The sequence below is a fragment of the Cyprinodon tularosa genome, unplaced genomic scaffold (assembly GCF_016077235.1).
Source record: "Cyprinodon tularosa strain WSP-4 unplaced genomic scaffold, ASM1607723v1 ctg251, whole genome shotgun sequence".
NCBI lineage: Eukaryota > Metazoa > Chordata > Actinopteri > Cyprinodontiformes > Cyprinodontidae > Cyprinodon > Cyprinodon tularosa.
Window position 1 is genome coordinate 823,345 of NW_024038933.1, and position 26,120 is coordinate 849,464.

The 26,120-nt window shown below is 43.3% G+C and overlaps 1 protein-coding gene across 1 annotated transcript; it reads right to left on the minus strand.

Moving 5' to 3' along the window:
• Positions 1 to 230: 230 nt before the first annotated feature.
• LOC119785610 lies at positions 231 to 17,840 on the minus strand. Its single transcript, XM_038288343.1, has 7 exons — positions 17,793 to 17,840; positions 15,132 to 15,225; positions 11,715 to 12,008; positions 5,609 to 5,698; positions 5,415 to 5,525; positions 5,237 to 5,335; positions 231 to 1,390 (listed from the first exon to the last, which is right to left on the minus strand). The coding sequence occupies exons 2-7, from the start codon at positions 15,181 to 15,183 to the stop codon at positions 1,338 to 1,340; spliced, it is 699 nt and encodes a 232-aa protein (XP_038144271.1). The 5' UTR covers positions 15,184 to 15,225; positions 17,793 to 17,840; the 3' UTR covers positions 231 to 1,337.
• Positions 17,841 to 26,120: the final 8,280 nt, after the last annotated feature.

The following is a 26,120-nucleotide window of genomic DNA, read 5'->3' on the forward strand; positions in this document are numbered from 1 at the left end:
CAGGCTGCACAGCTTCATGAACCGAGTTCAGAACCGGACCAGACTCAAGCCTCCCTCTGTTGCAGGAGGCTGTTTACAGTCCAGAAATTATCGGCCAGTTTGTTTTTTCATGGGTCAAGTTTAAACAGCAGAATCAGAAGGAAGGCAGCGTGGTGTGAAGTTTCAGAATCAATCAGCCCATAAATCAGTTAAAATGGAAACATCTAGAAGAATCACATGAACTGAAAGGGTTTTGATTTTAAAGAATACATTTTATTGTTTAAGCAGGTTTATTTCTGCTCCTGTCTGTCAGTTCAGGGTGATAAAACAAGTTGCATACTCTTTAAAGCAGTTCTACCACAGACCGGGTTGAGTTATTCAGCAGGACAAGTTTTTTAGGAGCTGAAGAATTTTATAAACAGACAAACAATCCTTCCTGTGGAGAAATCTGGGTCCTAATACTCTGACAGAGCCATTTTGATGAGGAAGTGTCTGAAGACGAACCAGAACCACTTTCTGCTGAGAGAAGGTTTCTACCAATCATTAGGGGTTTTCTGTCCCTTCACTGGTTTTTGTGATGGCAGCACATTCATTTTGAATTGATTAAAACATTGCAGTAATGTCCAGGTGAGGAAAAATCTGCTAGTAGAAACTGGTCCTGGAAGCAGCAACAAAACAAAAGCACAAAAACAAATAGTACTTTATTGATCCTAAAGGGAAATAAAACATTCTAGTAACTCTTTTAGAACTTCCTTCTTTTAGAACTTTCTTCATCCAGCACCTTCCTGATTCTGGATGCAGGAAGGATCTTCTGTAGAGGTGTGTCTACAGCAGGTTTGAAAAAGCTTATTGATCTCTGAATCAGTCTGTTCTGATCCTGTTCCTAGCAGATGATCTTCACTACAGACTGATAGAAATCAGTCAACACTGAAGGAACTTCAGCCATCTGTGAAGGTCCAGTTCAAAAAGAGAACCTTTAACTTGATCTGCTACAGTGTCTGACAGCTAAATTGGACCACTGAGTCAGACTCTGGAGCAGAACCAGGCAGAGAGCTCTGTTCAAAGATTTAGAGTTCAAGTCAGAACCTTAAAGGGAAAAAGCTATAATAGACCTGGTTCAGTTTGACTCCTAGTAAGTAAACAGAACTTCTAGAACTCAAAGTGTCCTTGGCTTTATGGGGCAGATTAGAAGATAAAGACGTCTGAAGCGCAGCAGGTTCTATCTCCATCCACCATCAGATTGTGGGTTCATTTGGTCATAGCGTTATACTTTGGTCAAAAGTATAACACTGAGTTTCACAAAGCTCAGCCAATCAGAGCTGAGTGTTGGTGGGGTGCTGCAGAGCTTTGATTGGTCCTCACACATAGATGTTCTCAGCCAGTTCCGGGGGAGCCGTCGGATGACAGGGAACTGTGGAGGTCAAGGTCAGATGTTACCTTCAGTTTTAAAACAACCCAGCAGCTTTAAAGCTTTGATGACACAATAATAATTTAATGTAAATTAGCATTAAAATAATAATCTAAATAGTAGGACATACTAGGTGGTTCTGAGTTATTAGGAATCAATCAGGCTTTTTATTTACAAATAATAGCCTACATTCAGTAGCCCAACAGCAGCTAGTAAAAACCCATCTACATGTAGTGACGTCAGAAGGAGAACACCGCTGGAGCCACCTCAGCATGCTATAATGGAGATGGATGGAAACACTTACAATTGTTCCAGAACATCTAGTCTGGAATTGGTTTGTGTGCTTGAACCATCAGCCAGTTTAGGCACAGGAGAGGGTAGTGATGCTGAGGGAAATTAAGGCATCACAGCTTCCAGGTAAGATCCATCGGCAGTGGACCTCAAGCCTTCAGAGTCAGAGGGAGGGTGATGCTAATATGACGGGAGCAGCCCCGGTAGAAAACACAATAAACTTTATAACACCTATTAAAGAATGAAGCACCACATTATAACCACAAAGTTGACTGCGGTACTACCGACACTAATAACAATTAGCTTTGGGTCATCATCTGGAACAGCGACAATCTACGCTTTAAGCTCCAAATTAGCCTCCAGTTTGTTTCTGCACATCTTTAACATTTCTCTTTCCTTAGCATCCTCTCTGGTGGGATGTTGCAGCTGAAAGTGGAAGCAATGGATCACAATCAGCAGGTTTTTAATAACGTCCAGAGAGAACGCTAAGTGGGCTAAGTGCCCACCCTTCTTTTTTATGCGTGATCAGGACGCCCCCCTCGGCGTGGATGTGCTCAGGCCTGACTGGAATTTCCCCTGACTCTGATAGCTCCCACTCTGTCCAGATTGAGTGAGGACCACCACATGCTGATTTTAATAGCTCCACACTGGCCAGCAATGCACTGGTTGAAGGAGATACACTATATTGCCAAAAGTATTTGCTCACCCATCCAAATTATTGGAATCAGGTGTTCCAATCACTTCCATGGCCACAGGTGTATAAATTCAAGCACCTAGGCATGCAGACTGTTTTTACAAACATTTGTGAAAGAATGGGTCGCTCTCAGGAGCTCAGTGAATTCCAGCGTGGAACTGTGATAGGATGCCACCTGTGCAACAAATCCAGTCGTGAAATTTCCTCGCTCCTAAATATTCCACAGTCAACTGTCAGCTGTATTATAAGAAAATGGAAGTGTTTGGGAACGACAGCAACTCAGCCACGAAGAGGTAGGCCACGTAAACTGACGGAGCGGGGTCAGCGGATGCTGACGCGCATAGTGCGAAGAGGTCGCCAACTTTCTGCAGAGTCAATCACTACAGACCTCCAAACTTCATGTGGCCTTCAGATTAGCTCAAGAACAGTGCGCAGAGAGCTTCATGGAATGGGTTTCCATGGGCGAGCAGCTGCATCCAAGCCATACATCACCAAGTGCAATGCAAAGCGTCGGATGCGGTGGTGTAAAGCACGCCGCCACTGGACTCTAGAGCAGTGGAGACGCGTTCTCTGGAGTGACGAATCGCGCTTCTCCATCTGGCAATCTGATGGACGGGTCTGGGTTTGGCGGTTGCCAGGAGAACGGTACTTGTCTGACTGCATTGTGCCAAGTGTAAAGTTTGGTGGAGGGGGGATTATGGTGTGGGGTTGTTTTTCAGGAGCTGGGCTTGGCCCCTTAGTTCCAGTGAAAGGAACTCTGAATGCTTCAGCATACCAAGACATTTTGGACAATTCCATGCTCCCAACTTTGTGGGAACAGTTTGGAGCTGGCCCCTTCCTCTTCCAACATGACTGTGCACCAGTGCACAAAGCAAGGTCCATAAAGACATGGATGACAGAGTCTGGTGTGGATGAACTTGACTGGCCTGCACAGAGTCCTGACCTCAACCCGATAGAACACCTTTGGGATGAATTAGAGCGGAGACTGAGAGCCAGGCCTTCTCGTCCAACATCAGTGTGCGACCTCACAAATGCGCTTCTGGAAGAATGGTCAAAAATTCCCATAAACACACTCCTAAACCTTGTGGACAGCCTTCCCAGAAGAGTTGAAGCTGTTCTAGCTGCAAAGGGTGGACCGACGTCATATTGAACCCTATGGATTAGGAACGGGATGTCACTTAAGCTCATATGTGAGTCAAGGCAGGTGAGCAAATACTTTTGGCAATATAGTGTATATCAGCTCCAAAGAGGTCAGCTAAGGCAACTCCCGATATGGGGGGAAATGGGGTCTCAGGCAGTGGGGACAGTGTTTCACCCACATCCAGAACAACTAAAGCTATGGGCCTGGCCTATAATGGAAGCTCAACAGAGCACCTCCCCTCGGTTCTTGCACAACTGTAAGTTGTGAGTGAGGAATCATGCTCTGAGAGGGGACAACTTCCTTTTCAATGTCATGTTGGAGAGATTATGTCTTTCCTCCTAGGGTTGATTGAAAAACAAAAACTCTCCACAATTAAGGTATACCTGGCTGCTATTTCATCTTACCACGTTGCCTTTAAGGGAAAAACAGTCAACATGCACCTTCTGGTGGGCCGTTTGTATGAAGGGGGCATGCAGACTTCTTCCAGTTACGAGGTTCCTGACTCCACCATGGGATCTGGCAGTTGTGTTGTAAAGTCTCGCTACTTCCCATTTGAGCCTTTGGAGGATATTAACATGAAACATCTATCCTTCAAGTAAGTGCTCTTCTTGGCTTTGGCATCTGATAAACGTGTTAAGCCTGGTTTGTACTCAGAAACCAGGTCATCTGCGTGTCTGTCGCAGTGAATGCAAAATATGAGGCCTCTGATTGGTCAAATTGACATCGGCTCTACAATATGTGTATTTCCTGTTTGGTACCTTATCGGCTTGTTTTGTTTGTATGACCACCCCTATGGGAAAACGACTAATGAAATTGGACTAGCTAGAAGAGCGAAGTGTGTGAGAATACTGGGACCCTTTTTAGCCCTCATGTTCCTCCGTTGTTGGCAGTTTTAAACTCAGGGTCCTTGCTGGAGCAGATTGAGCATAGTTAGATGCTGGGGACTGCTAGAGATGAGCTTCCTAGCTATACTGAAGTCTCTCTATCCCATAGTGGGAAATTGAAAAGAATGCCATGAATGAGAACTGTAGGTTACTTGCGTAACCCCGATTCTCAGAGTAGCATGAGTAAGATCCCTCACCAGACAACCGTTCTCACTCAGTTGAAGCGAGAAGAGGTGCTTTTTTTTAAGGATGCTGTGTCATGACACAAGCTACTTAAAGGTAGTGTCCAGCAGCTTATCGCAGCTGTTGCGATAACCAGCCAATCAGGATTGGCGTAATGAAGTAAAAGCTTCTGAGGAATAGGTAGGAGGGGCATATCTCATAGTGAGACATCAAAATGAATGCTACTCTGAACACCACAGGTAACTAAAAGTTTTTCATTAAATAACTAGTCTTTCAATGAGGGAAAAAAAACTGAAAACCATGTCCAAAATGTTCCAAGCACAGTAGAGACACCATGGAGTGCTCCAACTTGTTTCAACCTGTTTCACATGCTTTGAAAGCAGCTCAGGATCCTTCCCGAAACTTAGATTAGCTGACGCCATCCTCATGGGGGTTAAATCAAAAAGCTGCGACCCAACATGAAGGCATATCTGTATCTTAATCCATGAAAACTTCAGCAAAAGTCAGTCCATAACAACACCAATGTTCCAACTCTCAGTCTCTCTCCTACATCTATCCGTCCCTTTTTCTCCCTCAGTCAATGATTGGTGCTGGAGTATAAATACTAGAAACTGTCAATATTGTGTCAACATGTTAACTTAGACATCACTGTTTACCATAAAGGGGTTCCTCCTGCTTCTTGTCTTCTTCCTGTTTGGCCCTGTCTCCACGGTTACCATGCATCGCCATGTAGATGTGGGTCTCCTCTGTGGAATCTGAAGCACAGCACATAAGTCTTTCACACCCTGTTCTAATTGAAGTAAAGAACCAGCTGTCTCTGATCATCTGACACACCTGAGGTCCTGGAACTTTGATGCATCATCTTTCTCAGGAAGAAGAAAGTAATGCAGAGGAGGAGCAGTAGCAAGATGACAACGACGATGGCGATCCTCTCACGAGTGATACCTGTAAACAGGTATCAGACTGATGTTTGAACTGAATGAGCTACAATCAGCCTCATGCAGAGTGGGAACCATCTCCAGTCTGACCTGTGCTTGGTGAATGGGTGGGAACTGCTTGGTAACTGGGTGGGACCTGCTTGGTGACTGGTTGCTGACTGCTTGGTGACTGGCTGGTAACTGCTGGTAACAGGTTGTGAACTGGTTGGTATTTTTCAGAAGTGTTGAAAATACTCACATTGTTTACTTAAGTAAAAGTACAGATACCTGTGTTAAAAAAAAGCCTCTGGTGAAAGTAAAAGTACTCACTTAACTCATTTACTTGAGTAAAATAATACAGGTTCTACATTTTACTTAAGTACCAAAGGAAAATACACTCCTAAATAGGTTTGCGAACCATCCCTAGAAAAACACAATCATTCTGTATTTAGAAATAGAAGGACTTGTCGTGTATTTAGTGGAAAAAGAACACACTTTGTCCCGTGTTACTGTGAGAGTAAGAAAACAGTCAGTAAAAAGCTAATGGAAAATGAAGAACAAGGGCACGTTAGATACAAAACTTATGGTAAACTTGTTCCCAGGCCCTGTCCTGCATTGTGACCAATGAGCTGACAACATAAATGTAATGATCTAGAATACCCTCATCCCATTGTTCGAGCCAAGTGTTGCTCACGGAGAAGATAGTGGGAGACAACAGAGTAGTATGGAGGTCGAACGGAGTACTTTAAACGCTGAAGCTACTTTTGGTGGTGGTCCACCTTCCTATAGCGATGCTCCTCCTCCGAAAAAAAAAAGGATGCCGAAATATGGGGAGGAATGGGGAAAAAACAAATACCTGGGTGGAAAAAGTCCACCGTAATTAATATAAAGCACACTCAGGAAGTTGGCAACCCTACCCCTAAATGATAAAAAAATAAAAAAAACTAATAAAGGCAGCTCTATGCACAGAAAAGTGGTTAATTTTCCTGCCTGGCTCTCTGTGTTGGGGGAGAGAACATAAATGTAATGACTGGGTCCAGTTTGGTTCCACATTAAAATCTGCAACTGGATGATTTACATTAAACTGAGCAGAAGTTCTGCATAAAAAAACTGAATACTTTAGAGCTCTGGGATTCATTACAGCACTAAATCTGTTAACAGAATTGCTGTTAATGTAAATTGAATATCTAATAAGGAGTGGAAAGAACAGATATTTCTATTCAAAATGTAGGGAATGCAGTAATGGAAAAACTCCTTGGAAATATAAATACTCAATTGAAGTTTAGATACCACAACAAAGATACTTTAATACAATAACTGTACGAGGTCTTGCAATGCCGGAAAAATAGTTTCGGCTAAACATTTATGTTAGTATGTCCCTTTTTCCAATAGGGTTATCTTTAAAATGTTTTAATGTGTTACAAAAGTTTTGACAAACTTTATTTAGTGCTAGTAGGTTCCCAATGGGAAATTACATTGCGACCAAGTAGCATTAAATTTGTGGCTTAGAAACAACACTGCGAAGAAACGCCATGGACAGCGGAAACATGCAAGAGGAGGAAAATTTTGTGTTGGAGGTTGTGGATGAGTCTCCTCCATCATATATTTTCTATTTAGAGGAGCAGGGACGAAGACGTTGTGAAAGAGGACGCCAGGGCCGCAGAAGCTTGGTTTGGTGTAGAAGGCTTACAGTCGTACATGTTTGAGCCCTTGCCTCGCAACGCTGCCAGTTCTGTTAGCTCTACTACACAAGACGTCCATCCCTGTGAACACTGGGACGGAACTCAATGGTAAAGTAAATTATTTTTATTTCAACGTTGCGTATATAAGCTGCGACATATGAATCAAGATGCTATGACTGAAAAAATGTGATGGACACATGACCGTTGATATATGATTGGCCGAATTTAGGTGTACAAGCTGACACCTAAATTAGTTAATTATAACTAACTGGACTGCATAAGATAACGGAAAAAAAATAAAATAAAAGACAGGATTTCTTTTACAATAGAAACTTTCTAACTTTTGGGACAACATCATCTGATAAAGAGAACATTTATATACTTGTTTAGGCCAGAATGATTAGACATTTAAATATGATTTCCCTACGACTTTAAGTAACAGAATAATTTTTCACAAAAAATGGCGGAGTGGACTATTGTTGCCAAGGCAACAATTTGCCAAGGTTCTGTTTAAATGAACCTGCAGCTTGGTTGGTCTTTTTTGGTTGGTCTTTTATTTCTTGCCATAGGTCAAAACTAACATTTAGGAGGACTTGGAGAAAGCAGAGTCCTCCAGGTCGCACCCATGTCTGCTGCTACTGGCAAATAGATTTCTTTGCTCTCAAGCCTTCATTGTGATCTTGGGCAAAGCTAGTTAACATGAGACAGCTCTGCTGTTCATACAGGTGCTGGTCATAAAATTAGAATATCATGAAAAAGTAGATTGATTTCAGTAATTCCATTTAAAAAGTGAAACTTGTATATTATATTCATACATTACATACAAACTCATATATTTCAGATGTTTATTTTGTTTAATTTTGATGATTACAAATGACAACAAATGAAAATCTCAAATTCATCATATCAGAAAATTAGAATATTGTGAAAAGGTTCAAAATTGATGGCCCCTGGTGCCACACTCTAATCAGCTAATTAACTCAAACCACCTGCAAAAGCCTTTAAATGGTCTTTCAGTCTAGTTCTATAGGCTACACAATCATGGGGAAGACTGCTGACTTGACAGTTGTCCAAAAGACGACCATCGACACCTTGCACAAGGAGGGCAAGACACAAAAGGTCATCGCTAAAGAGGCTGGCTGTTCACAGAGCTCAGTGTCCAAGCACATTAATAGAGAGGCGAAGGGAAGGAAAAGATGTGGTCGAAAAAAGTGTACAAGCAAGAGAGATAACCGCACCCTGGAGAGGATTGTGAAACAAAACCCATTCAAAAATGTGAGGGAGATTCACAAAGAGTGGACTGCAGCTGGAGTGAGTGCTTCAAGAACCACCACACACAGACGTATGAAAGACATGGGTTTCTGCTGTCGCATTCCTTGTGTCAAGCCACTCTTGAACCACAGACAGCGTCAGAAGCGTCTTGCCTGGGCTAAAGAGAAACAGGACTGGACTGCTGGTGAGTGGTCCAAAGTCATGTTCTCTGATGAAAGTAAATTTTGCATTTCCTTTGGAAATCAAGGTCCCAGAGTCTGGAGGAAAAGAAGAGAGGCACTTCATCCACGTTGCTTGAAGTCCAGTGTAAAGTTTCCACAGTCAGTGATGGTTTGGGGTGCCATGTCATCTGCTGGTGTTGGTCCATTGTGTTTTCTGAGGTCCAGGGTCAACGCAGCCACATACCAGGAAGTTTTAGAGCACTTCATGCTTCCTGCAGCTGACCAACTTTTTGGAGATGCAGATTTCATTTTCCAACAGGACTTGGCACCTGCACACAGTGCCAAAGCTACCAGTACCTGGTTGAAGGACCATGGTATCCCTGTTCTTAATTGGCCAGCAAACTCTCCTGACCTTAACCCCATAGAAAATCTATGGGGTATTGTGAAGAAGAAGATGCAATACACCAGACCCAACAATTCAGAAGAGCTAAAAGCCACTATTAGAGCAACCTGGGCTATCATAACACCTGAGCAGTGCCACAGACTGATCGACTCCATGCCACGCCGCATTGCTGCAGTAATACAGGCCAAAGGAGGCCCAACTAAATACTGAGTGCTGTACATGCTCATACTTTTCATGTTCATACTTTTCAGTTGGCCAACATTTCTATAAATCCTTTGTTTTTATTGGTCTTCAGTAATATTCTAATTTTCTGATATGATGAATTTGAGATTTTCATTTGTTGTCATTTGTAATCATCAAAATTAAACAAAATAAACATCTGAAATATATGAGTTTGTATGTAATGTATGAATATAATATACAAGTTTCACTTTTTAAATGGAATTACTGAAATCAATCTACTTTTTCATGATATTCTAATTTTATGACCAGCACCTGTATGTGCTTTATTAGGTTTTTATTTTCCACCTGCAATATCTGAAGGAGTGTAAACTTACATTACAATTTTATGGAAATTTTTCTAATTTAACATATTTTTTTCTATTTCTGATTGTTCTGTATATTTTAAATATAATATTTATTATAACATTATTGATGTGAGCATATATTTCATGAACAAAATGATGAATAATAGAATTACAATATTAATAACTAATAGTTGTAATATATTTAAAAATAATAATCATTATTGTAAAATAATGTAATAATTATCACATATTTTAGCATGTAAAATAATAATTATATATTTAACAACCCAACTTGCTGGGTTAACTGAACCCAGCAGTGTAGTCAGTTTGACCTTTGAATTTTTTTACCTTAACAACCCAACTGTTGTATCAAAGGAATAGTTTTTTGTGGACTTTTATGGACCTTTCTGCCTCGGGCACCATAGACCTCCATTATTTGAATGTGAGCAGACAGCAAGAAGCCTCCCAGATCTCCAGATGCATTTGAGATATCAAAAAAGTACTCCAGAGTGTTGTTCAGCATGGGGGTGAGTAGAAAATGAAGGCTAATCATGTTTTGGGTGTACTATTCCTTTAAGGGAACCAACCCAATTTGTTGGGTTAAATCAACCCAATATGTTTTCTGTCCAATATTTGACCAGCGCTGGGTTGGTAAACTACTCAAACAGGGTTATGGTTAGTAACTGTTAGGTTAGCAACAGGTTGGTTACTGTTGGTAACCCATCAATAAATTATTGTTATAGGTTGGTTACTGCTGGTAACTACACTGCCTGGCCAAAAAAAAAGTCGCCACCAAAAAAAAAGGTCACTGACTCTAATACTTTGTTGGACCGCCTTTAGCTTTGATTACGGCACGCACTGCTGTGGCATTGTTTCGATAAGCTTCTGCAATGTCAAAAGATTTATTTCCATCCAGTGTTGCATTAATTTTTCACCAAGATCTTGCATTGATGATGGTAGAGTCTGACCGCTGCGCAAAGCCCTCTCTAGCACATCCCAAAGATTCTCAATGGGGTTGAGGTCTGGACTCTGTGGTGGCCAATCCCTGTGTGAAAATGATGTGTCATGCTCCCTGAACCTGTCTTTCACAATTTGAGCCCAATGAATCCTGGCATTGTCATCTTGGAATATGCCTGTGCCATCAGGGAAGAAAAAGTCCATTGATGGAATAACCTGGTCATTCAGTATATACAGGTAGTCAGTTGACCTCATTCTTTGAGCACATACTGTTGCTGAACCTAGACCTGACCAACTGCAGCAATCCCAGATCATAACACCGCCCCCACAGGATTGTACAGTAGGCGCATCACTTCACCTGCCTCTCTTCTTACCCTGATTCGCCCATCAATCTGGAACAGGGTAAATCTGGACTCATCAGACCACATGACCTTCTTCCATTGCTCCACAGTCCAATCTTTATGCTCTCTAGCAAATTGAAGCCTTTTTTCCCGGTTAGCCTCACTAATTAGTGGTTTTCTTACGGCTACACAGCTGTTCAGTTCCAATCCCTTGAGTTCCCTTCGCATTGTGTGTGTGGAAATGCTCTTACTTTCAGTATTAAACATAGCCCTGAGTTCTACTGTTGTTTTTCTTCGATTTGATCCCACCACATGTTTAAGTGATCGTCGATCATGATCATTCAGGATTATTTCCCGGCCACATTGTTGGACAGTTCTTAACCCAATTTTAGTAGTTTCAGCAATCTCTTTAGATGTTTTCTCTGCTTGATGCATGCCAATGATTTGACCCTTCTCAAACAGACTAACATCTTTTCCACGACCACGAGATGTGTCTTTCGACATGGTTGTTTAGGAAATGAGAGGCAAGTCATTGCACCAGTTGGGGTTAAATAACTTGTTGCCAGCTGAAAGATAATCGCCCATGCAGTAATAATCCAATAGGAGGCTCATAGCTATTTGCTTAGTTGAATCCAGTTGGCGATTTTATTTTGGCCAGGCAGTGTATATAAATAAGTTATTGTTATCAGTTGGCACCTGTTGGTAACTTGTCAATGAGTTAATGTTACCGGTTGGTCAATATTGGTAAAAAGCATGTCATTCGCCGATAGGGTTAGCTATAGTCTGCTGAATTTTGTTTAGATTTCCATTTTTTTACTTGTACAAATTAACCTCCATTTTTATGGAGGTGGAAGTTTTTTTTCTACAGACTAACCTTGTACTTGCAGATGGAACACCTTCCTCTCCTTCATTGTTCCTTGTTGATCATAGATCTCCAGCATGTAAATTCCTGAGTCTTCCTCCTGCACTTTGCTAAAGCTCAGTGATCCGTCCTGAAGGAGTTGGCAGCGGCCATGGTGACACTTGGTGGTCCTGTTGTTGAGCAGCAGGTTGGCGTGTGTCCACCTGACATCCCTTGTTTTAGCCATCCTCTGGCTCTTGAGGCCGGATGGCAGCACAGCACTTTGACCACTGATTACAGATACGGTTAAGGTGTCAGCAGATGAAGCTGGGATTTAGAAATTACACAGAGAGAACATGTAATGGATTAGTATCACACCTGCCAACCATGGCGGTGCTTATAGTGTTAAAGGAAATTTTATCTTTTATCAGAATATAGTCTATTTATATAGCTAGAATAGAATTTCATTTAAACATTAAAGGGATTTCTAAATACAAATTCTTACATTGTCCAGCATTGGATCTAGGTTTGTCTTAACAGATAAAGATCTGCATTTTCCCTCTGTCTGCTTCAGGTAGATTTAGACAGGTCCCAATGTTTGTTCAAAGTACCAAAAACTTGTCAAACGATGGTTATGCTTTCTAAAATGTATAATTATATATATATATATGCATTGAGGAAAATAAGTATTTGAATAGCCTGCTATATTGCTAGTTCATTCTCGTTAGAAATCATGGAGGGGTCTGAAAATGTATATATATATAAGGTCACATATATGATTTTTTTCATATACGTGATTTTTACAACTATTTATTTGTATAATTAAGCTACAAATAAGTATTTAAACACCCATCTATCAGCCAGAATTGTGACCCTCAAAGACCTGTTAGTCTGCCTTCAAAATATCCATCTCCACTTCATTTATTATCTTAAATTAAATGCACCTGTTTGAGGCTGTTAGTTGCATAAAGACACCTGTCCACCCCATACAATCAGTAAGAATCCAACTCCTGACATGGTAAAGACTAAAGAGCTGTCAAAAGACACTAGATACTAAAGTGTGTACACCTTCACAAGGCTGGAAAGGACTATGAGAAAATTGCAAAGCAGCTTGGTGAAAAAAGGTTCACCGATGGAGCAATCATTCAAAAATGGAAGAGGCTAAACCTGACTGTCAATCTGCCTCAGACTGGGACTCAATGCAAGATCTCACCTCGTGGGGTCTCAATGATCCTAAGAAAGGTGAGAAATCATCCCAGAACTACAAGGGCGGAGCTGGTCAATGACCTGAAAAGATCTGGGACCATAATTTTCATGGTAACTGTTGGTGATACACTAAGACGTCATGATTTCATGAAAAAAAAGAATGTTAATTGAAAGAAATGTTGAATGTTAGAACTGTAACGTTACAATCATATCTTTACATTGTTAACAGTAGTGTTTTTCTACACTGCTGCTTACCTTATCAAGGCTGCACTTAAAAAATGTAATTGAGAGCTTTTCTTAATTAAATCTCTTTGTGTTTACACTTGTGTATACAGAAGGACAAAATAAAATCTCTCTACTGAAACCTACTTGGAAATAAATCTGATTCTGATTCTGATCTAGAGTCTTCATGGAGGAGTGGGCCAAAATCCCACCTGCAGTGTGTGCAAACCTGGTAAAAAAAAAAAAAAAAAAAAAAATACAGTAAACGTTTCAACTCTGGAATTGCAAACAAAGGATTCTGTACCAAATATTAACATTGATTTTCTCAGGTGTTTAAATAAGTATTTGCAGCTGTATCATACAAATAAATAGCTAAAAAATCCTATATTGTGATTTCTGGATTTTTTTAAAATTATGTCTCTCACAGTGGACATGCACCTACAATGACAATTTCAGACCCCTCCATGATTTGTGTATGCATATGTATATACACATACACACGTGTATATATATATATATATATATATATATATATATATATATATATATATATATATATATATATATATATATATATATATATATATATATATATATATATATATATCCAACCATCCGTCCATCTTCTTCCGCTTATCCGGGGTTGGGTCGCGGGGGTAGCAGCTTCAGTAGGGAGGCCCAGACGTCCCTCTCCCCAGCCACTTGGGCTAGCTCCTCCGGGGGAATGCCAAGGCCGTCCCAGGCCAGCCGAGAAACATAGTGCCTCCAGCGTGTCCTGGGTCTCCCGCTGGGCCTCCCGGTGAGACATGACTGGAACACCTCACCAGGGAGACGTCAAAGAGGCATTCTAACCAAATGCCTGAGCCACCTCAACTGGCTCCTCTCGATGTGGAGGATGACTGAGCTCCTCACCCTATCTCTAAGGGAGAGCCCAGACACCCTGCAGAGAAAACTAATTCCAGCCACTTGTATCCGGGATCTTATTCTTTCAGTCATGACCAAAAGCTCATGACCATAGATGAGGGTAGGAACGCAGATCGACCTGTATATCAAGAGCTTTGCTTGTTGGCTCAGCTCTCTCTTCATCACACCAGACCGGTACCAAAACAGATCCCCTGAACACCTTGGCTGAACCTAGAAATTCTATCCATAAAAGTTATAAATAGAATCAGTGACAAAGGGCAACCTTTGGGGAGTCCAACCCTCACGGGAAACGAGTACGACTTAATGCCAGCCATGCCAGGATGAAAACCACACTGCTCCTCCTATCCAAAGGACCCTCCTTTCCAGAACCCTGGAATAGACCTTACCAGGGAGGCTTAAGAATGTGATTCCTCTGTAGTTGGAACATACCCTCCGGTCCCCTTTTTTAAATAGGGGGACCACCACCCCAGTTTGCCAATCCAGGGGAACTGCCCCTGATGTCCACCCAATGTTGAATAACCACGTTAAACAACACAGCCCCACAACGTCCAGAGCCTTAAGGTACTCAGGGCGAATCTCATCCACCCCTGGGGCCTTGCCACCAAGGAGCTTTTTAACCACCTCAGTGACCTCAGCAACAGAGATGGAAGAATCCAACCCGGAGCCCCCAGGCTCTGCTTCTTCAATGGAAGACGTGTTGGTGGGGTTAAGGAGGTCTTTGAAGTACTCTGCCCACCGACATACAATATCCTGAGTTGAGGTCAGCAGCACACCACCCCCACTATAAATTGTGTTGGTACTGCACTGCTTCCCCCTCCTGAGATGCGGATTGTGGACCAGAATAACTTCGAAGTTGTATGGAAGTCTTTCTCCATGGCCTCTTTCCGAACTCTTCCTACGCCAGAGTTTTTTCCGGGTATTCGAAAGACAGCTGTGGTTAGGATCTTGCTGCCATGGCTACCACTTATCTGTGGTAGGTTTGCTTTTGTTCCTCTTTATTTTGTTGTTCAATTGATGACCTGTTTGGTGAGATGGATCGGGGCCATTTTAAGAGAGTTATTTTGTTTGTGAGGTAATAATGAAACTTAGGTTACTAACGGTCTATGGTCATCATCACCACCAACATAACCAGCAGGGATAGACTCAACATGGTCGGATTCTGCAGCTTGCTCCTCCTCTTGGCAATCAGGCTCTGTGGAGAGGAAACATGCAACCCTAATGGTCAGAATGGGTTTGGATCACATGACTTCAGTCAGGTCTCACATCCTCTAGGCACACAACCATGTGGGCTGCAGCAGACATACTTCCTTGACAAACAGCAGAGTCAGAAGGAATCAGATCATCAGCGACTCCAGCAGGGGCGATTATAGGAGCAGAGGTTTAGGGATGCTTACCCAGAGAGCTACCTGGCCAGACAACATTAATTTCACTGTTTTCTACTCATATTTTTGAAACTTGATCAGTGTATCATTCACTAATGCATGGTATCTGAGACATGTGCCAAGAACCTAACAAGAAAAGCAAAAAGCAGGATTTTTTAGAAGAAAATTCGAACCAATTAAAGATTTTAAATCAACTTATTTCATGGAAACCTTTGAATCAGTTTTCATGAAATGTTTTTTTTTCTCTTTTGTGTGCCAAAATTACTTCCATGATATATTTAAAATAATCTACTGAATGAAATGTTTTTCTATGCCAGTTTAACAACTGCTGTTTGGCCTGATGCCATTCTGTTGTTTTTCTTACCTTTCAATTTGAACACATTGCTCCTCTGCTCCCCCTTTACTCCTCTCCCTCTTTAGACTGGCAATCATAAAATGGATTATAAATTCAAATAACTACAAACGGAAAGAAATGATAACGATTTACTAATGATTCAGTACATTTAAGTATTGATATTGATACGAATCTCAGACGCATTAGTGCACCTCTCTGGTGAACATTTCATCAACACACTATCAATAGGTGCAGAAATCTGACTGAACATTTCAGAAAACACCTGAATGCAATGATTTCCTCAAAGCGTTGGTCAACATTTTAGTTAAGGAGACCCATCTGACTTTTTTTTAACTTGTTTTTTGTTTATTTATTAATATTTCTGATGAACCAGAATATAACTGAAGGAGTTAAATAACCAAATACTTTATAGTTTTTACAATGTCACATTTTGTTTGTTTTTGTTTTTTATTGTGAAAAGCACATACAGTATTACAAAAACTACTCGTATTTTAGGGGTTCTTTAATTCAAATTAGGGTAGCTCTGGCCAAAAATAGGCTAAAAACGCCTATGGTCTGCAGTTTCTTTGTCTCTAGATGTGTCTCAACTAGAATATCTACGTCATATTCAAGAAATAAGTGTTTATCTGACAAAATTCATTCACTGAGGAAAAAGCTCCCATCAGTGGTGCTGCCAGGCTGCTGTAGTGGGAAGAAGTATTCAGCTATTAACCCTTGTTAAAAAAACGGAGATTGATCGATTTCACTCAGTCTGCACTTTATTTTCTTATCTTTGCAAAGAGAGAACAGCCCTTACGGCACAGTAATCAGCCCTATTCCCGCTCTCCTGGATTCACCTTTATGGTCAGTTTAAGGTCCTAACATCAATCTAATACTCTTATCATTGCCATCTTTATAGATAGATTTTTTTATTTTTCCCATTTGATGAGTGGATTTAGGCGTCATGTCATTAACATAAGGATTAACATCCTTGGTCATATAAAACTCCCGTTTACTGTGAATTATTCTACTGGATCTCCAACAGCTCTGATCCAAGGTTCTTCTGCTGTCCGTCATGGTAGATGGAGAAGTTTGAGCAGAACTCACAGGAGCTGGAAGGAGTAGGCTGTCGGACAGGAAGTTCAGTGTGAGGTGAAGAACCACAGGCTGCTGAGAATAAACAGCCAAGCTGACGGTTAAAGCTCCACCACCGCTCCGCTAACAGAACATCATAGTTCTTTAGTGACCACATTAAAGATGACCTGGTCTCACCAGCTGTTATGATTCTGAACCTAGATATGAACATCATGTACTGCCCCCTCCCACCCCCCAGCCCCCACCCCCACCCCCCCAGATGCCGTGGGAACCTGCTGTTCTATTACTGGCCCGAGACACTCACCACCAACCTTTAAAGACATGTCTTGTTTTCAGAGCTATGCAGACCTAAGAGGAACTAAAATATGACATTTTCTAGATGGTTCTGCTGGACTCACTAAGACAATCTTCTTCAGACCCAGAGGTTCCTGGAAAACTTCTGCTTTGGATCAAAGTGAAATAGTTGGATCCAACTGTGAAGGAGAACTGTGAGAGTTCAAGCAGTCCATTTCACCCCTCAGAAGCTAAAACAGCTGATTCCCATTAGACCCAATTTTCATCCCCATCTAAGGAACTCAATACGCTGCTTTTGGGTCCTTTTTTTGGTTCTGATCAGTTGGGCTTGTAGTTTCAGCGCTGTATGGCCACAGTGTCTGTTAGATCCGTTGGGTCTGATTCTGGTCTGTTCCTGTTGATTCTAAGGTCTCATCTGAACATCCAGTCTGTGCAATCATAGCCTAAAACAGATGGAACCAGCTACCCCAGCATGTTGGACTCCATCACTGAGAGCCCCAGTCTAAGCTCCTCTCTCTTTGATTCCATAATCGGATGTGGTTCTGACCCGTAGAACGACAGAGTGGCTCTGACCCGTAGAACGACAGAGTGGTTCTGACCCGTAGAACAAAAGAGTGGTTCTGACCCGTAGAAGGACAGAGTGGTTCTACTTACCTGAGAGTTCTTCAGAGGTCTGGTTGAGCTGCAGGATCAGAGATGGCGTGAAACCAAAATGAACAAAGCAGGAAATGAGACCAGAAGCAAGCGGCAGTCACCTCAATAGTTTCAGCTGCTGGAGAGAAACTGCAGAAAAACCCAAACACAGAGCAGCTTCTGGTGGTTCTGGTTCAGTCCTGCATCACTTCTGGTTATGCTGTCTGTCTGCAGGTGGTTCCGCTCAGGATGAAGGATCTAAAAGAGCTGCAGCTGCTTTCCAGGAACATCAGAACATGGTGAAACATTTTCCCCAAAGAGGAAAATATATTCTGGACAAATATCATCAAACATGGAGCTCAATATTCTAGCATTAGTTTTTATATTGCTGATAATTTGGACTGAAAGTGAACAAAAACCCAGATTCACCTAGCAGATCAGAATATTAAACATAACCAGCTGCTTTGTACAATTCTGAAATATTTGTATATCATGTTTTTATGATGCACTGAATAAAGAACTGAAAAAGTGATACAGGTTTGTTTGCTGTGAGACCTGCAGCAGTGCGTTCCTCACTGTATCACAGACTGGATGGCTATCAGATATTAGACAACCAGCAGCTTCATGCGCACCATCAGGGGTGCTGAGTGGCTCTGGAACAATCTAGTCTGTCCAGCTCTCCACCAGTGTTCAGTGATGCAGCTGATGATGAATCAATCATCTCTGCTGAGGCGACTTGGCTGAACACCGAATAAAAGAGGGATTTCTGCCATTACAGAAATTTTACATAGATTAATGTATATTCATTATGATATATACATATGTATATATATATATATATATATATATATATATATATATATATATATATATATATATATATATATATATATATATATATATATATATATATCATAATGAATATACATTAATCTATGTAAAATTTGTATTTGCTGTAACAGTATAAAAGCTGCATCAATGGGGGAATAATGAAAGACTGCCAGGTAAAACTGTCATGCTCCAGGCCTGGGTTCAGGGATGGGTTGTCTCTCTCTCTCTCTCTCTCTCTCTTCTCTGCAGGGTGGACTGGCAGGTGCTCCTCATCACTGCTGATTTCAGCCCTTCTTAAGGAGCAGAGACCAGGAGGAGGGCGTCAGTTCTTTCTCGCTTCCAGCGTGGTACATGACCCAACAAAACTTTCCGAGTTTCATCCGAACCAGACCTGATATTTTGTCTCTGTCTTTTCCTCCTTAGAACCTGAAATCCAAGCCAGAGAAATCACAAGCCAGGGAGCTGGACTCCTCTGATCGCCTGCCTGTCCACCCTCAAAAACCATCTGCACAAGAGAGACTGAGGGAACCGCTGGATTGCACCGGACCACAGACTCCACCCCCCCATCGCTCGGGGCAAGCCTCCCACTCTGTGAGTTTTGAGCTCTCCACATTCTTACTGCCACAGGCTGTTTCTGACCACCTCCTTCACCCTCCAAGCAGGCCAGAAGATACCAAACCAGTCATCACCTGTCTACCAGCACTTTACAATAAACCAGTTAAAACTAACTGTCTGTCTCCGTGGTTGCTCTGATCCTGAGTCGTTCTTTTCTATCATGACAGAAAGAACTGACCAGCCTGACTCAGGGGCGCAACTTCGGAGCGCAGTTTCCCACCAGGGGTTATTGCTAGGACAGCATGAGGCTCTATTACAATCTATGAGCCAACAGCAGGCACAACTTTGTCAAGCCATGAGTTTACTGACTCACGAGATTCAGGACCTAAGAGGACAATTAAGCATGAATCAACCTACCTCTCCTTCTCCCCAAGCTGTCCAACCTCCCGCTGATATCGCGCCGCCTTCGACCTCTGGTGTCGGGGTGTCCGCGCCTTCTCCAGAACCTTTCTTTGGTGAGCTGAGTAAGTCCAGGGGTTTCTTATTGCAGTGCTCCTTAGTTTTCTGTCGTTCCCCCCAGTCTTTTCCAGATGACGCTGGGAGGATTTCCTATGTTGTCGGTCTCCTCAGAGATAGAGCCTTGAGTTGGGCGGAGTCATTTATTGATGAAACGAGCATCCTCAGTCTTAGTTATGCTGACTTCCTCGCTCGGTTCAAAAGAACGTTCTCCTCCTCGTTAAGCGAGGAGGAGGCTGCTAAGAGACTGTGGTCTCTGAAACAGAGAGGCCGCTCGGTAGCCTACTTTGCGGTCGAGTTCCGGACCCTGGCTTCTCAGACAGGTTGAAACGCCCTAGCTCTTAAAGCGGCGTTTCTTAATGGACTCACCGAAAAATTAAAAGATGAATTAGCCACCCGAGACAAACCATCAGACCTAGAGGAACTGATTGGTCTAGCCATTCGGGTGGACGATCGGCTCCGTGAAAGAGCCCGTGAGAGACGGGGACAGGACCCTCTTCCAGCGCAACGCCTCGCCCCTCCCTCCTCGGTCACGCCTCCTAGTTACCGTTCGGCTCTCCCAGAGAGCCAACCGTTGGACGAACCCATGCAACTAGGCAGGGCTCACCTGTCCCCGGAAGAAAGAGACAGGTGTATGAGGGCTAAACAGTGCCTCTACTGTGGCACCTCTGGGCATTTTCGTTTTGACTGTCCCGTCCGCCCAAAAGATCCAGCCCGCCAGTAGTCCAGGGGATACTGGCGGGCGCGTGTTCTGAGACCCCCGCTCCCTGGTTTCTTTTACAATCTGTTATTTGTTTCCAAGAGTCACAACATCCGGTCTCAGCCCTCATAGATTCAGGCTCAGAGCAGAATCTTATTGATCCAGCCTTGGTTAACAGACTTCACATACCTGTTCGTTTGTTACCATCTCCAGTCTCAGTAGTTGCTTTGGACGGCAGCCCCCTAGTCACCATTACCCATCAGACACTTCCCCTTAAATTCATTTCTTCTGGTAATCATCATGAAGACCTCTCTTTTTTTGTATTTCCCACCAAACACTCTCCTGTTGTTTTGGGCTATTCGTGGTTGGCAGCCCATAACCCTCTAATTAATTGGAGGGAGTCACGAATTGAAACATGGAGCACCAGTTGTCTGGCTTCGTGTCTGCAGTCAGCCCTTCCCCGTTCTTCAGTAGACCCTGTTTCCCCAGAGGTTCCTCCTGATCTGTCCCAAGTTCCATCTGATTATCTTTGCCTCCGGCGTGTGTTTAGCAAGGATCTAGCTCTAAGCCTCCCCCTCATCGTCCCTACGATTGTTCCATCGATCTCCTCCCAGGGGCTCCCCTGCCGTCAGCCCGTCTTTATAAACTGTCTCATTCTGAACAGGGAGCTATGGAGAGATATATAGCAGAGTCACTGAAAGCGGGCATTATTCGTCCATCATCCTCCCCTGTTGGGGCAGGTTTTTTCTTTGTCCAAAAGAGAGATAAAACACTACGTCCCTGCATAGATTACAGAGGCCTCAATCAGATAACTATCAAAAACAAATATTCCTTACCCCTTCTGGCTTCAGCCTTTGATACAGTACGTGGAGCCACAATCTTCACCAAACTGGACCTCCGCAACGCTTATCATCTGGTCCGTATCAGGGAGGGAGATGAGTGGAAGACGGCTTTCAAGACACCGATAGGCCACTTCGAGTATCTGGTCATGCCTTTCGGCCTAACTAATGCCCCAGCTGTCTTCCAAGCCCTCATAAATGATGTACTCAGAGACTTCATTAATCATTTTGTGTTTGTCTACATAGACGACATCCTCATTTTCTCTAGAGACCCCAAACAACATCGGCAGCACGTCCGCCAGGTCCTCCAGCGGCTCCTAGAGAACCGTTTATTTGTCAAGGCAGAAAAATGTGAGTTCCACCGTGAGTCCATAAGTTTCCTCGGCTTCATCTTTGAGGGTGGACAGGTGAAGACGGATCCAGCCAAAGTCAAAGCTGTGGTCGACTGGCCCACACCCAAGACCCGAAAGGACCTCCAACGCTTCCTTGGGTTTGCCAATTTCTACAGAGTGTTTATCAAGGACTATAGTGTCATTGCCTCGCCCCTCTCAGCCCTCACTTCCACCAAGACAATCTTTACTTGGTCTCCTGGAGCCGATCAGGCTTTTCGTTTCCTCAAGGAGAGGTTCACAAAAGCCCCCATCCTGGTTTACCCTGATCCTTTGGCCCAGTTCACCATGGAGGTCGATGCCTCGGATACCGGGGTCGGGGCCATCCTGTCCCAGATGTCTGTCTCTGATGGCAAGCTCCATCCCTGTGCTTTCTTTTCTAGGCGTTTCACTCCAGCCGAGAAAAACTACGATGTGGGAGATCGTGAGCTGCTGGCCATTAAACTGGCTCTGGAGGAGTGGCGCCACTGGTTGGAGGGGACAGAGTTGCCAATTATTATCTGGACAGATCATAAGAACCTTTCCTACATCCAGTCTGCTAAACGCCTGAACTCTCGTCAGAGCCGTTGGGCACTTTTTTTTTCACGTTTCCATTTTACCATCACCTACCGCCCTGGCTCCAAAAACGTTAAACCAGATGGACTGTCCCGACTGTTTCCTGCCGCCCCTGATTCCACTGATCCAGAGACCATCATCCCCAAATCCTGCGTCATTGGGGCAATCGCCTGGGGATTGGAGAAACAGATTCAACGGGCGCTGGAGAATGAACCTGATCCTGGAGGCGGCCCTCCTCGCCGACTCTATGTCCCTTCTGCTGTCCGTTCCCAGGTAATCCGGTGGGGGCATTCATCTAGGTTCTCTGGTCACCCTGGCTCCAGTCGCACCATCGCCTTCATCAGACGATATTTCTGGTGGCCGTCCCTAAACAGGGATGTTTTTGAGTTTGTTTCTGCCTGTCCTGTCTGTGCCCGCAACAAATGTTCCAGCAGACCACCTTCTGGCCTCCTCCAACCTCTACCCACGCCTAGTCGTCCGTGGTCACACATAGCCCTGGATTTCGTCACTGGTCTACCCCCATCCAATCACAAGACGGTCATCCTCACCGTCATCGACAGGTTCTCCAAGGCATGCCATCTGATACCACTGAACAAACTTCCATCTGCTCACCAGACTGCCAGACTTTTGTTCGACCATGTGTTTAGACTCCATGGCTTGCCGACGGAAATTGTGTCTGACCGTGGCCCACAGTTTGTTTCCCAAGTTTGGCGTTGTTTCTGTCAGTGCCTGGGGGCTAAGGTCTCACTTACATCTGGATTCCATCCCCAGTCTAATGGTCAGTGCGAAAGGCTGAATCAAGAGTTGGAGAACACCCTCCGTTGTGTCTGCTCCCACAACCCCTCCTCCTGGAGTCAGCTCCTTGCATGGGTGGAGTACTCACATAACTCGCACATTTCAGCAGCCACTGGATTGTCCCCCTTTGAGGCATCCCTAGGCTATCGGCCCACACTCCTTCCCTCTTCCTTCCCTGATCCAACTTTTCCATCCGTCAGGTCATACCTTCAGCAGTGCCGCAAAGTCTGGGATCAGACCAAAGCCGCCCTTGAATGTACCTCCATTCGAAACAAGAAGTTTGCTGACCGCAAACGCATCCCGGCGCCTATCTATTTCCCTGGACAAGAGGTGTGGTTGTCTTCTAGGAATTTTCCCCTAAAGGCTGTGTCAAAGAAACTGGCCCCTAACTTCCTCGGTCCCTTTAAGATCGCCCGCATCATCAGTCCTACAGCAGTCCGGCTCAGGCTTCCGCCTCACCTTCGTGTACACCCTACTTTTCATGTGTCTCAAATTAGACCTGTCACCTCTAGCCCGTTATGCCCTCCTTCCAGACCCCCTCCACCCGCCCGGATTGTGGATGGTCACCCTGCCTTCACGGTTCGACGCATAGTGGCTTCCAGGCGTCGTGGCCGCGGCTTCCAGTTTCTGGTGGATTGGGCGGGGTACGGCCCTGAGGAGCGGTCCTGGGTTCCTCGTTCGTTCATTTTGGATCCCGGCCTCATCTCAGCCTTCGAGGCCTCCTCCACTGGACGGCCGCCAGGGGGCGTCCGTTAGAGGGGGGGTGCTGTCATGCTCCAGGCCTGGGTTCAGGGATGGGTTGTCTCTCTCTCTCTCTCTCTTCTCTGCAGGGTGGACTGGCAGGTGCTCCTCATCACTGCTGATTTCAGCCCTTCTTAAGGAGCAGAGACCAGGAGGAGGGCGTCAGTTCTTTCTCGCTTCCAGCGTGGTACATGACCCAACAAAACTTTCCGAGTTTCATCCGAACCAGACCTGATATTTTGTCTCTGTCTTTTCCTCCTTAGAACCTGAAATCCAAGCCAGAGAAATCACAAGCCAGGGAGCTGGACTCCTCTGATCGCCTGCCTGTCCACCCTCAAAAACCATCTGCACAAGAGAGACTGAGGGAACCGCTGGATTGCACCGGACCACAGACTTCACCCCCCCTGGCTCCGGGCAAGCCTCCCACTCTGTGAGTTTTGAGCTCTCCACATTCTTACTGCCACAGGCTGTTTCTGACCACCTCCTTCGCCCTCCAAGCAGGCCAGAAGATACCAAACCAGTCATCACCTGTCTACCAGCACTTTACAATAAACCAGTTAAAACTAACTGTCTGTCTCCGTGGTTGCTCTGATCCTGAGTCGTTCTTTTCTATCATGACAAAAACAGACTAAGAAAGCTGTAATGTTTCTGTGAAAATATGATGATCATGTAGAGCAGAGAGTCTGGGCGAGACTGGAATAGAAAAGCTCCAAAGTTTCATTAGAGTAAAAAAAAAAGATGTTCAGGTATATATGTGTATTTAGGGCTGCATTTGTGGACTTTCACCATTTTAAAAGCAATCCTTTGCCACATCTGGCATCTCTTTCATGCCACTACCATGTTTGGCTTGTTTCCTCTTTGTATTTCTGCAAGATGAGTTTTTGTTCCTCTCAGGAGAAATATGGCGCTCTCCCTTCGGCACTCGTGGCTCTGATTGTTCTGTTACCTTGAACGTACCCCTTTATACGTGAGTGTTCACCACTGATCTCTATTTTTTCAATGGATTCCTGATAGCCCGAAAAAAGTTAAGCCAAATGCCGCCATATTGGTACTCCCCACTCCCACAGAGATGCGCCATAGAAATACTTACATGTGTAGCATTTGGCTTCAAAAACAAGCAGTTTTCTGGCTGTGGGAAGATGTTTCACAGGTTATTTCTCAGTCAGTGGATGAACTAACCAAGAAAATCCATATGTACGCAGCTATATCCTATAGTACAGTATGTAGCTTATCATTAGTGTCATCTCACTTTCTTGGCTATCTTGGACTGACTCTAAGAGATTGACTGAGGTAGCCATTGACATTTTGTCTAACATTATAAAATAGAAAGTAGAGTAAATAGAAAGTAATATACAGTGAAATGTCAATGTGGTAATTCTTTATTGAGTGGATGAAACTGAAGTTTTTGTAGTGCTTGTTGCATTTCTCATTTGAAAAAGTCATGGGCTGAAATATATGTGCTTAAGCTCTGTGGAGTTATTAAATTGGTTCATTAATTTAGCTGTATTGTAAATTTAAAGGTAGATTTAAATGCTCATGCATAGACACAGCATAAAAGTATATGACATGCATGCACAATTTGAAAATTGAAAAATTCTATAGCATTAACAAACATGCACTTGTAATTCAGTCTTGATGTGAAATCTTGAAATTATATGCAATATGTAACTACCACAACAATGTCATAAATACATGTATATTACATGTACATCATCAATTTCGCAGTTTTGGCACATTTGTATTATTGTGCTCCATTAACACATTTGTTTTGTTGTAAATTGATTTGTATAATATGTCATATGACATGATTTAGACTTTGACTTCATACAGACTACTATTTGATGTTCCATTTGTTTTTTCAAGATAAAGTAATCGACTGATGCTATGAAACAGCAAGTGTGTGTCAAAGTGATTAATTTATCTTTATTTTAAAAGTCTTACGTCCCCCTGAACATAATCGTTGTTTGATGCTGTAGAGCACATATTGTTTACATCGGTCTCCGTCAGTCACGTGACATTTGTTGCTAAGACGCCATTTTTGGTGGAAAAGGCGTATTGTAAACAACCGCAGTATAGCTAAACGAAGGACTAAAGGGTTGAGTTTGTTTCTCTGACTATATGGAAAAAAGTAAGCATAATGCGAAATAACCGTACGGTGTCGTGCCAAGGTAGTTATCCCTGCGAAAATTTTTATCCCCTCACATGTTTTAGCAGAATATCGCCAGTGATATTGATCTAAAACTAATAATAAAACACAAACGTTTGCTTGAAAGCTGGTTGCTGACAGCAGTGTCTACTCCTCCCTCTGAAAGCAAACAGCTCCTTATTCTTTTCCACACGTTCATTAAAAAAATCTCTCATTGTTTCACAGTGTCCAAATGTTCTCATCTCATTGAAAACTGTTGTAAACCATATACTTGTAATAAAA